General features: G+C 42.9%; 1 protein-coding gene across 1 annotated transcript in view; it reads right to left on the reverse strand.

Moving 5' to 3' along the window:
* The window catches only part of LOC108669615 (huntingtin), a 25,630-nt gene extending 18,712 nt beyond the window's left edge, over nt 1–6,918 (reverse strand). Inside the window, exons 1-8 of the mRNA XM_047884069.1 lie at nt 6,851–6,918; nt 6,290–6,438; nt 5,712–5,881; nt 4,875–5,009; nt 3,800–3,904; nt 2,405–2,805; nt 2,008–2,216; nt 363–562 (exon numbers count right to left, since the gene is read on the reverse strand). Of these exons, the coding sequence (XP_047740025.1) occupies nt 363–562; nt 2,008–2,216; nt 2,405–2,805; nt 3,800–3,904; nt 4,875–5,009; nt 5,712–5,881; nt 6,290–6,438; nt 6,851–6,918 (1,437 nt within the window). The remainder of the gene's footprint in view (nt 1–362; nt 563–2,007; nt 2,217–2,404; nt 2,806–3,799; nt 3,905–4,874; nt 5,010–5,711; nt 5,882–6,289; nt 6,439–6,850) is intronic.
* Between the last annotated feature and the right edge of the window lie 7,022 nt (nt 6,919–13,940).

Below are 13,940 nucleotides of genomic sequence, written 5' to 3' on the forward strand. Positions count from 1 at the left end.
CAGCAACACTCACCCAGCAGCCACAGCAGCAACACTCGCCCAGCAGCCACAGCAGCAACACTCGCCCAGCAGCCACAGCAGCAACACTCACCCAGCAGCCACAGCAGCAACACTCACCCAGCAGCCACAGCAGCAACACTCACCCAGCAGCCACAGCAGCAACACTCGCCCAGCAGCCACAGCAGCAACACTCACCCAGCAGCCACAGCAGCAACACTCGCCCAGCAGCCACAGCAGCAACACTCACCCAGCAGCCACAGCAACAGCACTCACCCAGCAGCCACAGCAGCAACACTCACCCAGCAGCCACAGCAACACTCACCCAGCAGCCACAGCAGCAGCAACACTCACCCAGCAGCCACAGCAGTGCTCGGTGCTGACGACGTCAGCGCATGTCGCCAGAGCTGACGCGCTGACAGGTCCAGCGCAGAGTGCAGCTGACAGCAGAGCACGCAGAGCGACGGGTGCTGAGCACGGACGCTGAGCACACACTCACCCACCTCACCTAGAGCCCCCCCACCGCCCCCCTCACCCACCTCTGCCGCCACCACACGCCACTCGTCTGCGGTAATATATGTTTTTGGTACAAACCTTGAAGCGTTTATGGCATTTATTATATAAATGCCATAAACATATAAATCTTATAGCTTTTATGACATTTATTGCTACTCAAAGATATGTGGGGTTAAAATATATCGCTTAGTCAGTCAAACAAGGCATTATAGTGATGGATATTGGGGCTATTGGTGCAGGCTACTAAAGGCAGATCAAGGATATAAATCGATACCCCACCCACAATGGGTGAGATCGTTATCCACTATACGGGTGAGGCTGTCACCCATAACGTCAACCACCACAGGTGGGGTCGCTTCCCACCACGGGTGAGACCGTCCCCCACAATGGGTGAGGACGTTATACCCACCACATGTAAGGATGTTACTGACATTTATTAACAAATATTGACGTAATCGGTCTCACAATGAATTAAGATATGATTTAATCAACATGATTACCAATCTGGGCCCATTTATGATCGAAAATCACCCACGACGATGTCACCCACGACGATATCACCCACCACGGGTGAGGTTGTCACCCACCACATGTTAGGCTGTCACCCACCACATGTTAGGCTGTCACCCACCACATGTTAGGCTGTCACCCACCACATGTTAGGCTATCACCCACCACAGGCGAGGCTGTCACCCAACACGGGTGAGGATGTCACCCACCACATGTAAGGCTGTCACCCACCACGGCTGAGACTGTCGCCCAACACAGGTGAGGCTGTCACCCACCACATGTAAGGCTGTCACCCACCATAGGTGAGGCTGTCACCCACCACATGTTAGGCTGTCACCCACCACATGTTAGGCTGTCACTCACCACATGTAAGGCTATCACCCACCACATGTAAGGCTGTCACCCACCACAGGCGAGGCTGTCACCCAACACGGGTGGGGATGTCACCCACCACATGTAAGGCTGTCACCCACCACAGGCGAGGCTGTCACCCAACACGGGTGAGGATGTCACCCAACACATGTAAGGCTGTCACCCACCACGGCTGAGACTGTCACCCACGACAGGTGAGGCTATCACCCACCTTAGGTGAGGCTGTCACCCACCACATGTTAGGCTGTCACCCACCACATGTTAGGCTGTCACCCACCACAGGATAGGCTGTCACCCACCACAGGTTAGGCTGTCACCCACCACATGTTTGTCTGTCATCCACCACATGTTAGGCTGTCACCCACCACATGTTAGGCTGTCACCCACCACATGTTAGGCTGTCACCCACCACATGTTAGGCTGTCACCCACCACATGTTAGGCTGTCACTCACCACATGTTTGGCTGTCACCCACCACATGTTAGGCTGTCATTCACCACATGTTTGGCTGTCACCCACCACATGTGAGGCTGTCACCCACTACATGTTAGGCTGTCACCCACGACGCTGTCACCCACCACATGTTAGGCTGTCACCCACGCCGTCACCCACCGTGCTGGTTCATCCAGAGCAGCACCAGCAGCAGTTGGTGGGCAAGTGTGGCGAGGAGTGTGTCGTGGTGGGTGGGGCAGTGGGGGAGGTGGGGGTCACCCTCCTCTCCCCCATCAGCTGGGGGATCCTGCCCCCCCTCCTGACACTGCAGGTAACACGCGCTGCGCAACTCGCTGCAACACACGCGCAACACCTCCACCAGCAACCTGCGCAACACGCAGAGTGAGCAACATAACATTATTTAGGTACTTAATATATATAATTAATGTAATATAATATAATATAATATAATATAGGATAATATAATATAATATAATATAATATAATATAATATAATATAATATAATATAATATAATATAATATAATATAATATAATATAATATAATATAATATNTGGCCATGGCGCGGGGGGGCCGGAGGGGGGGCTGGGTGGCGTGCAGGGGGTCGTGTTGCACGGGCACCCGCCTGGAGGGGGTGCGTTGGGGGGACGCGTTGGCGGGGGTCAGCTTTGGGGGGAGCTGGCGACGAGCGGGGCTGCAGACCCCCACATGGGGGGACACGGTGCCCTCTTCGGGGGGATGTGGGGAGGATTTGCCCCCACGTGTTTCATCCCCCGGGGACAGGGGCGCCGCACCCATGGCAGGGGGTGAGGTCGGGGGGTCGTGGGGGATGAGGTGCACGGAGAGGCGCAGGTCAGCGAGGCGCGCGAGGACAAGAGGCGCGGGGCAGTGGGTGATTATAACCCTCATCACCACCACCACACCCACCACCCACCGCACCACCGCCCCACTGTTGTCCTGCACCACCAGGGGGGAGGGGAGGGGCATTAGGGGGGCACGTCAGCACTGGGTGGAATTTGTCCAAACTGTGATTTACTTTTTAGCGCATTTTCTCATTTATGGAAAAATGCACTATTGTGCTCGCCATGTCCGTCCGTCCGTCTGTCTGTATAACCGTCCGTCTGTCTGTTTGTCCGTCCGTCCGTCCGTGACTTCACGTTTTCGTCGACGAGAAAATGCGCTCTCTGTCACTCACTGCAGTGAGTACTGAGTTATATTTTTTACTCTTGTATGGGTCATCCTGACTCAGTTTGGCCTCGCAAAGGAGCGTATCGAGGTTACGTTCAGCAAGTGAGTCATTATTAGGACACCGTGATCCCTTTATTTTTCACTGAGTAAGGACCTCGCGGGTTCGAGCCCCAGCGAGCTGCAAACATCCTATGTAGTGGCTGATGGGCGGGGCTTACAGCGTGGCCGTGGGCGTGTACGTGAGGCATGGGTGGATTTTAATGCGCGCAATGCACTTGTGCATGCGCATACAAAATGTATGCGCGTGTACAGAAGGCGTGAGCGTGAACAATGGGCGCGTGTAATTTGTGCGATAAATGAAAACGCGCGGGTGAAAAAAGCGGATGTCTGCAGTATGTGCGTGTATAAAGAATCTATAGGTTTAGGAAAAATGTGCATGTGAAGAATGCGCGCATGTGAAGAATGCGTGCATGTGAAGAATGCGTGCATGTGAAGAATGTGTGCATGTGAAGAATGCGTGCATGTGAAGAATGCGTGCATGTGAAGACTTGTGAAGAATGCGTGCATGTGAAGAATGCGTACTTGTGAAGAATGCGTGCATGTGAAGAATGCATGTGAAGAATGCGTGCATGAGAAGAATGCCCTTGTGAAGATTGCTTGAACATGAAGAATGCATGTCAAGAATGCTTGCATGTGAAGATTGCGTACATGTGAAGAATGCGTGCACGTGAAGAATGCATGTGGAGAATGCGTGTAGACTCACATGCGTCGGGGGAGCAGAGAACAGCGTCGTGAGGAGGTGGTCAGGAGGCGCGTACACAGCGGGCGCCAGGGAGCACAGCAGCGCCAGCAGGCAACCCACCGCCTCCTGCGGGGGGGGGGATGCGGAAGAGTTTGATAAGAAGGATTACTTATCATTTTGCGCTGATGTTAAAAAGTATTAGTTTGGTAATAAGAAGTGTCGGGTTGATGTTAAGAAGTATTAGTTTGGTATTAAGAACTGTCAGGTTGATGTTAAGTAGTATTAGTTTGGTAACAATCTGGTTGATATTATGAAGTATTACTTAGGCATTAAAAAGTTTCATTCCTACATGCTTTCAGAGAACTTCACTGCAATGACACATGCGCAGCGTGTCACGCTGTTTGCCAACATGATTCAATGGTAGACTGACTATGAACACATTCTATGAACACATGACTTTGTATCGGGATCTGGAACCAATTTAAATCATCTATACATTAGTTATTCTCAGATTTTTGTTAATAAAATAACAGTGTTTAACGTATAAAGACAATACAGTGAGGTATTAAGACATTAAAGTGACAATTTATATTGAGCTGTTTTTGTAAGAGTATCACGTAGGATGTAAGATAAAGTCAAGTCTATCAAAGTATCAGTCTCTCAGTATCCCTTTAATTTTATAATTGGTGCTATCGTATCCTTTCGACTTGTTAAGCGGTGGTGGAAGTGTGATAATTTATTAAAATGCATTCATATAAGTTTTCCATACATGAAGTTAGTCGTCGAATATCAACAATTTCAATTATAGTCAGTAATATAATTAATATAATAATTATTTCAGAGTGGTTTAATGATTAGAAATATAACATGTTCTATAATTGTCAGTAATATAATTATTACAATAATTAATTCAAAGTTGTTTAAAGATTAGAAACAATATTTCACCGTATTGTTAAGCACAACGTATGAGGACGTACGTGGGTATGCAGCTGCATATAGTTAGTGATATGAATAATAGAATAATTAATTCAAAGTTGTTTAAAGATTAGATATAATATTTTCACCGTATTGTTAAGCACAACGTATGAAGACGTACGTGGGTGTGCAGCTGCAGGAGCTGCTGACGCAGCAGCGGCAGGATAGCGGCTGACACTTCCCTGGACACTGTCAGCCAGCGCGTCTCACTCTGCTCCTGAGCTGACTGCACCATCACTGTCAGCAGGGGCAGCACCTGCCGTGTTATCAACGGGTGAGGCTTAGCACAGCACCTGCCGTGTTATCAGCGGGTGAGGCAGGTTAGCACAGCACCTGCCGTGTTATCAACGGGTGAGGCAGGTTAGTACAGCACTTGCCGTGTTATCAACGGGTGAGGTAGGTTAGCACAGCACCTGCCGTGTTATCAACGGGTGAGGCAGGTTAGCATTGTAAAAAATTTCAAAATTGTATTGAATTAATTTCAGTTATTATTCACAGGTTAGAATTTTTTCATTGGAGTGTTAGCTTAATTTTACAGATCTCATTTTTGAGTAATTGTAATATTTTACTTTAAGATACGCCCAAATCTGCAATCATTCCCCGTGATGAGTCATGCCTTGAGCTTGTGCTAGGAAATGTTTCGTATCTTGTGAATGGGTTAGCGGGTGTGACCTTTACGTGAGCCTTAGATGCGGGACCAGAAAAGGGTAACACACCTTGAGGTGGTGAGCTAAGCATTCCACCTTATACCTGGAAGTGGTGAGCCATGAGAGAAACAAAGGTGAGGTCAGGTATTCAACCCACCTGGAAATCGTGTTGCTAAGAAAGCAACCCTCTGGGGGTGGTAGGCCTGAATGTCAACCCACTTGCGGTAGTGGTTCATGAAAGCGACCCACCTGGGGGGTGGGTGTGCCAGGAGAGCAACCCACTAGGGGTGATGGGCTAGGGTGCTACCCACCTGGGGATGGTGTGCAAGCCTGAGCAGGGTGCGGCTGAGCACCTCCCGCTTGGCGGCGAGCTCTCCCACGTCAGAAGAGTCGAGGGATTCGTAGCCTCGGGGGCCTGGCCCCCCACCGGGACCGTCGGGGCCAAACACACACTGCACGAGCGGGCCCAGGGCCAGGGCGCCTGTACAGGCAGTCATCCGTTACAGTGGAATTGTGGGAGGACTGGAGTAATTGTTCAGCCTTTACACTAACGGTGCATCACTCAAAGTGCCCACAAACTCAAAACGAATTCCATTCGAACCGTAACTAAAAGGCTACAATGAACCTCATATGAAAAGGCTACAATGAACCTCATCAGTAAAAAACGATCGTTTATAACGCCAAAACTATGTATCAAGAATTAAAAATTGACTTACGGCAGTAGAGCTACGGCAGCATTTAATGAAAATACTAAAATTTTAGATATTCAAATTTAGGATGCTTGATATAAATCAGAGATACGTGACCTCTAGTGCAGGGCCATCAGCACATCACACTCACGGATGACCAAAAGGGCTTGGCCGCAGGGCCTCCGGACCATTAAACTCACACGTGGCCAGAGGGGTCTGGCCGCTGGCCATCAGACCGTCGCACAGCTGGATGAGGTTGTGGATGGTAACGGCACTGGTACCGCGTTGCCGTTCGCACGACACGCACACCAGGAAGCTCAGCACCCCCGGTACCAGCACCCCCGCGTCCCTGTGGGGGTAGTGGAAACTCAGCACCCCTGGCACTAGCACCCTGCTTCCCTGCGGGGGGTAAAAGAAGCCCAGCAACGCCGGCAGCAGCACCCCCGCGTTCTTGTGGGGGTAGTGCAAGCTCAGCAACCCTGGCACTAGCACCACCGCTTCCCTGTGGGGAGTAAAGGAAGCTCAGGATCCCCGCGTCCTTGTGGGAGGTTAAGGAAGCTCAGCCCCCGCGTCTCGGTGGGGGTTGAGGAAGTTCAGTATACCCGGCACCAGCAACTCCGCCTCCCTGTGAGGATACCTATGAACCCTATTCGTGAATCTCAGCACCCTCGCGTCTCTGTGAAAGTAAAAGAAGCTCAAAACACCCGGCACCTGCACCCCGCGTCTCTGTGGGAGTAAAGGAAGCTCAACAGACCCGGCACCTGCACCCCGCGTCTCTGTGGGTGTAAAGGATGCTCAGCACCCCCGGCGCCAGCACCCTCGCACCCATGTTGGGTACCGGAAGCTTAGCACTCCCGGCACCAGCACCCCACAGCCTGAATTCAGATTCAGTTTAGGGAAGCGCGAGGCTCACGACACTCGGCTTTGAGATGATTCAAATCGGCAACCTACTGCTCCCAGCAAAATTTTCGGCATGAGAGAGCTTTGCGCAAAACTAGCTATAGTCAGGTTGACGTAATACTGAGTAACTCAACTGAAGTCAGCAACTAGTCAGAATCTTCTGGCCGAATTTATGGTCACCTGAGAGTATAACAGGGGAGGGGTCTACCGGGAGCCTATAGGCTGCCCAAGGGCTGAAAATCTATAGCCAAGGTCAGAAAGCCTTGCGCACTAGTCTCCGAGGCGTTTGAGTACGAGCATGCCTAATCACTGTACAAAATATCCAATTGGTCCCATGTACAATTATCCCGTTTTTATTCGTTGGCACAAAGACGATCTAGACCTCGCAATGGTGAGTTATGTTGATGTTAAGTGATGATTGAATTGGCTAAGAGAAACTAGAAAATACCGAAGTTGAAATTCAATGTGTTGGTGGAATAACTACCTCAGGTTCATCAACAGATAACCGCAACAGTAGAACAAGTCAATGGTCAAGTGATGGTGACTCAAGTGACTGTGGTGTTTCTGAAACCGATTTCAGCTCTCGGGAGGCGATGATAAAAATTTGACATCTGACGAAAAATTGAGCAGACCTTGATTGAATACATACAGGACGAAAATGCACCCTTGGTGCATCAGACGCTCGCTTGTTTGAAGTCATTTAAAAAAAACATTTTCTATGGGGACTAATATTAAAGGATATCTGCATGGTAGAATTCGGGCTCTCAAGCAAATTACTATGAGTGTCCTAACTACCGCGAACTAAATGCTAGTTGCCTCGAAAGTCACTCCCACACAATGAAATATAGTTTGGAAGGAGCAATACACAGCCAAAAAGTCAGTGGAAGAAATATGTATTGAATCTGTAATTTTGGGCCCTTCAACTTGCAAATTTTCTCCTGTGATGTCTAGAGACAATGATGTGATCTTAAAGAATAGGGAGATTGGGTTTTTTACAACAATAACTTAGAATATTATATTGTCTTTTTATATTATGTTGTCTTTTTAGAGTAGAATATATACTCAGAATAACATCAATGACTGTACTTTTGGAAGAAAAGATGCTGCATTCCTTATGCCTAGCAGCCTACTGATTCTTCAAATGTTGGCATCCTTAAGGTGTCTAACAGAGCAAATGCTAAATGTTTGCCAATCAGCAGTATTTGTGGATTATTGTTCTCCTGCTATGTAGAAAAAGTATTTTAGCTCTGAAAATGCCGAACTAAAAAGATCTAAGATAGAAACTTATCTTTATTTCAGAAATCAATAATATTTTTATAGTAAGGTTTTGACTGAATGATGAAGTGATCCATGATGAACTATGGTAGAAATGAATTGTACCACCGCTAGATCAATAAAATGAAAAGCGAAAACCTCAATGTTATTTTTGAACTAAATTTTATCATGTTGCATTAGGTATTTATTTCATGGCGATACAGTAGGATATACTTTAATGATGGCACTTGGCAGGTAGTGCCTTGTATTTGGTTATTTCCAAAGAGTGGAAAATTCAAGTATATATGGCCACTCAATGGAGATGTGTCAGACCAAGCCCAGCGTTCAGTTCATGCAGACTCTTAGACATGGCCTACTTACCCTGTCAAAGAAATTGCTGAGTGTTCAGACGATTTGAAAATTTGAATCATAACATAGAATAATTGTTGTGTCTAAATTAGACATTTAACATTATGAGGCAATAACATATGAAGTAAATTATATACAGACATAGTCACTTATTTCTGTTACTTGGTGCAAATTTATCACAATATTTTACCTATCGTCAATCTTCTTGACACTGCCACAAAAAAAAATTTGTGCCATGTATTGGGCCTTGGGTAATATTCCACCTCATTTGCGTTGCCACTTATACACTTTTCAGGTATTGATGTTGACTAAAAGTTCCAAAATAAAAAAATATGACTTTGTCAGAATATTGGAAAAATTCATCACAGACATGCAGATTTTGGAAGAGCAAGGGCTGACAGTAGAAACATCTTCTGAAAAGTTTAATTTCTTTGGAACAATTTCAATGGTTATCAGTGATAATTTCGCAGCCCATGAACTGGGAGGCTTTGTGGAGAGCTTCAGTTCCCTTCGCATCAGCCGGTTCTGCTTGGGAACAAAACAAAGATAGAGAGAAATTTACTGAAGAAGAATTTGATCTACAATTAGAGGGAAGTTGAAATGAATCTGCCAGAATAGTTGAACAAAACAATGAAATGTGTACCGCATATAGTATTAAAACCATTATAGTATAAAACCTCGGTTTTAAATACCCTGAAACATTTTCATGTGTGCTGGAGCATTCCCAGTGATATTTCACATGACCTTTTTTGAAGGATTCTGTTTAGATCTTTGTCAAGCAGTGCTGAACCATTGCTTTTCTATGAAAGATTTCACTTTAAAATTTTTGAATAACAGGATTGAAAACTTCCCTTACACAGGGCGTGACAAAAGAAACAAGCTTGGTCCGTTGAACAGAGTCAAGTCTGGTGGACTGAGAGTGAAACAAACTGCAACCTAGTGTGCAACCCATGTAAAAATGCTTCCTTTTTTTTGTGACAGAAAAAATCCCAAGAAATGATCCACACTGGTCTTGCTGTGTTGAATTTCTGGAACTTCTGGATTTTATTTTAGCTCCTTCTTTGTCTTTTGGAAACATTCATTAATTTCTGAGTTTCTTAGCAATTTTTTATAACTCAACCCTGATTTGTCAGTGAAACTAAAAGCGCATTATCTAGTGAACTATTGTACTCAGTATTTACTTTTTGGACCTCTCATACATCAATCTACTATGAGATTTGAAGGGAAACATGAAACTTTGAAATCAGTAAAAAGAATTTCTAAGAATTGTAGAAACACTTGTAAGTCTATTGTCAATAGACATCAATATCAATTCCTCCAGTGCTTTCATCATAGAAATAAGGATTATTTGAAGGAACACAATATAGATTTTCCTAAGCTAACCAAGATGGTGGCAGTGGAAATTTTGGATGAGAGAATGAAAGTTCTCCTCTCACCTATTGCTCAAGGACAAGCCTTAATCCCCATCTCAAAATGGGTGAGATACCATGGTTTGATGCACGAGCAAGGAGCAGTTGTTGTCACAGGATCAGACAATGAGCTAGAATTCAATGAAATCCATGAGGTGTTGTATTTGCATGGTCAAATTCATTTTATTGCAAATGCCTTAATTACTGACCATCTTGCTTTGCACTTCCATGCATATGCCTTGAAGAGAACTTCAGTTATGAAAATATTAAATCAGAAAATTTAAAGTCTATATTCCCCCTTCCAATGTATGAAGTTGAAGGACAACTTAATTTTGTATCCTTGATGCATTTCTTCCCAGTGCAGGAAGAAAGAATCAAATTTATAGGTAGAAAAATGTTTCAGTACCTGATTGAAAACCAAAATCGCAAGTTTATGGTGAAAGGGGATGTAAATGAAAATCTCCATCAAATTGCAAAGCAACGTTTAAAAAAATTGGGCAATTAAAAAGCCATAACTTTCATCTGGAAATGTGGCATTGTAGCCGGGTGGTTATTTCAGTATTTTTCATCGCAAACCAAATCTGTTATTCATTTGTTCACTCAATGTATATGTTCTAATTCAATACCAAATATTTCTCTTTATTATTTTCAGGCACGGGAAAAATTCCAATAATTATATTATTCATGCATGTGCTTGATCAGTGACATTGTAAAGTACTATTTCAATCTTCTAATTTCAATGCTTGCTATTTTATTATGAGAATACCAAACTGTTTTCAATTTACGTACGTGTTCTCCCAATAAGTTGCTGTTATTACCACAGTTGCAATTGTGCCGTTTACCTTGGTTCACTTTAATCTCTTGTGTGTTCTCTCTCGCGTTACTCTTGTGCACTCATATTATCAATTATATTCAAACTAAGTTAAACTTAGTGCTTGCAGCTTGATTGTTTTATCAATACTAAGGGTTTTTGGTTTTAATTAACTGCTGTGAGTGAGGTTCTTTTATTTGATTTTACTTTTATTGATTATATGTTTTATCTCTTGCAGCTCAAATACCTCACTCATGCTCCCAATGTCTGGTTACATTTCATTCCATTCGCAACTGCATCTGTAATCACTGCCCCGTGCTTCAACAATACATCCATAGCAAGAAGAAAACTTTCATTCACCTAAATTGTTGCCAGAGACTAAAGAACCCGACATAAGCATTCCATAGCGCCGGCAACAGCATGCAGAATACAATACATTCTGTGAAACGGAATGTGGAGATCTTCCGGATTGTGGCCTGTTGAAATTTGTTTTTGATTATGACTGCAACCCTGGAATTGTGGAGGATGAAAGGCAAGATAGCTATTCTTTATCATAATTGTTTTACCGAAAATAAATAAAAAATTCAAATATTTTATTTATAAATAATGAATTGCTGATAATTATGTAAAAATAACAAAATATATCAGCTTAAGACGCACTTGTTGGTTAATTGAAAAATTATTATTGTGTTAGGATTAAATATCGCTACTGTACAGTTTCAGGAACATGAGAAGTGCATGTGCAGTTGAGAAGAGACCTGCTGAAGAAAATATTGGGATATTCAATACGTTGGATAATAGTGATGCCCAGCAATCAACTTCAACTGATGCTTCATTTTCTGGACTCACAGCTTCAGACACTCAAGATCCCAAATGGCCTAAAGATTTTGAAATTGAGACTAATGTCTTTTCAAAAAACCTTGAAGGAAGCTTTGGATTCTAAAGTAACTCTTAGCAAGAAAAATAAAACATAAATGCTTCCTTGCTTATACAAGCAAATGACAAAATACGCCTTGTGAATACCTTTCCCTTCTTTTACTAACTCAAAATTTATTTTATGTAATTCGGCCATTATTCATTTTAAGTGACCTATGCACCAGCTTGGGTAATATAATACCTAGGGTTTCTATTTCAAAAACAATGCAAAATAGATTAATTATTCAAAGTTTTCACTCATTTCCTTCATTACTGTATTCAAACAATGAAATTTTTGTTTATTACTCATTATTTTTTATTTTCCTCCATTCCATATTTTCCATATTCCTCTGCACCCAATATTTTTATTATTTCTTTGTTTTTTTTTCAAATTCTTTAAAAAATGAATGTTGAGCGTTGCATATAATGAACTTTTAGAATTTGATTTCTGATGATCTTTCTAGAATTTGATGCTTATCATTCTCTTAATCTCAATTGGTAATTGAATATTTTCTTACAGCTATTTGACAGCAGACAACTATCATGCTGTCACAGTTGCCTTACTCATGAAATACCCTCTAAGCGGGATATCTAAGGAAAGATATCCCGCTTGGTGATGCCGTAGTAAGTAACAAATTCAGATTTTATTTTTACGTTAGGCCTGCCTCAATGCTTATCACAACAATCTAATTAAAGAATTATAATAATGTAAAACATCGTAAATTATATATAAGAATATTATTATATTCTAATAGGGAATTATAATAAAGGTTTCTAATATACAATATTATTCAATATTTAATAATATGTATATTTATGGTAGAGCCCCTCATTTAGACAAGTTTTTTAATACTGCAGAATTTTTATTAGAAGAGTGCATTTTTTTCTGAAAATTAGAGAAACTAAACTGTAAGGATATTCGCAATAAAACTGGCATTATTTCCAATAAAATTTATTTACTAATATTAAGCATTTTAAATACAAGAAATATCCAAACAAATTTTCAGGGCAGTGCCCTGAAATTCCTGTCTTACAGCGCTTCGGAATAAGTTACATTTCTGCCGGTTTTTTGTACGGAAGCTAGCATAAACCAGTATTTATTTAAATGACCTTTCGAAGAAAAAAATGGTTCAACATTTCAGTTATCTAAAATGCTGTACAAGGTGGAGGTGTACGCATGAATGTATGTATCGTCAGCGGCTATTATATAGCTTCTGGGCTAATTTTTTGTGTGAAAATCAGTGTCGGCCTTGTGCTGCCAGTGTAGACTCAGCTCCAGTGCTGAGTGGCTTAGAACAGGCAGAGCAGGATTAGAACACGTAACTGGCACGTTTTAGCCGATGGTGTTCGGTGCAGCCCGTCAAGGCAGGTACGCTAAAAAGCGCTGCACCGGGGCTGGTGATATTTTCTCTACAGCGGACATTCCTGCTCTGTCGCGTCGCTACGTCGGCAGTATAGGTTGCGATGGCCAGGTGTATCCCAATTAAATTCCAACTGGGTTGGGTATGTTCTGAAGACAGAATTCAATTTGAAAAAATTACTAGTTCTAAGTTCTATCCTTACATACTTGTATTAATCTGTCACTTTACTTATTTTGTCTAGTTTGCATTATATTCTGATGTGTTAGTGTCCATAATTTGTTTATTCGTGCATTTTCAGAAAGGCTCCAAAACAAGAGGCCAGAGTTAGAAGTACTAAGTAAATACACGGTTTATTCATTTGTATTCTCGTATCCGCCATTTGTTTATTATTATAGTTATTTATTAAAAGTTTGGGGAAACCAGAATTTTTTTTGCTTATTTATTGAATAGACCCAAAAAGGGAATTTCATTTGATTGGAGAATTTAACTTATTGATGGTAGTTGTTGTGGTCTCGTTTATTTTGAAAGTAAGTTCATTTGCTAGTTTATTCTAATTGTGCTTTGTTCTCCAACCTTTGTAGTCAAATTAATTTTATTTCAATGCGTTTTGCAAGTCAGACCTCTTTTTTGCTCAACTGTTTAAGAATGGAGTTAAGTGCTAATTGGGATGATATTTTGATAATGACTTGGTGTAAAACCTTTTTATTATTTGTGCTAAACTGTCGTTTGTTGTAGAGGAAATTCATCTGGTATGGCAACAGCGCCACGTCATCATAGCTAATTACTAGCCGCAGGTCTCCGCTGTTGTTCATTGTCTCTTCAGAACTCGTGG

The sequence above is a fragment of the Hyalella azteca genome, unplaced genomic scaffold (assembly GCF_000764305.2).
Source record: "Hyalella azteca isolate HAZT.00-mixed unplaced genomic scaffold, Hazt_2.0.2 contig14470, whole genome shotgun sequence".
Classification (NCBI taxonomy): domain Eukaryota; kingdom Metazoa; phylum Arthropoda; class Malacostraca; order Amphipoda; family Hyalellidae; genus Hyalella; species Hyalella azteca.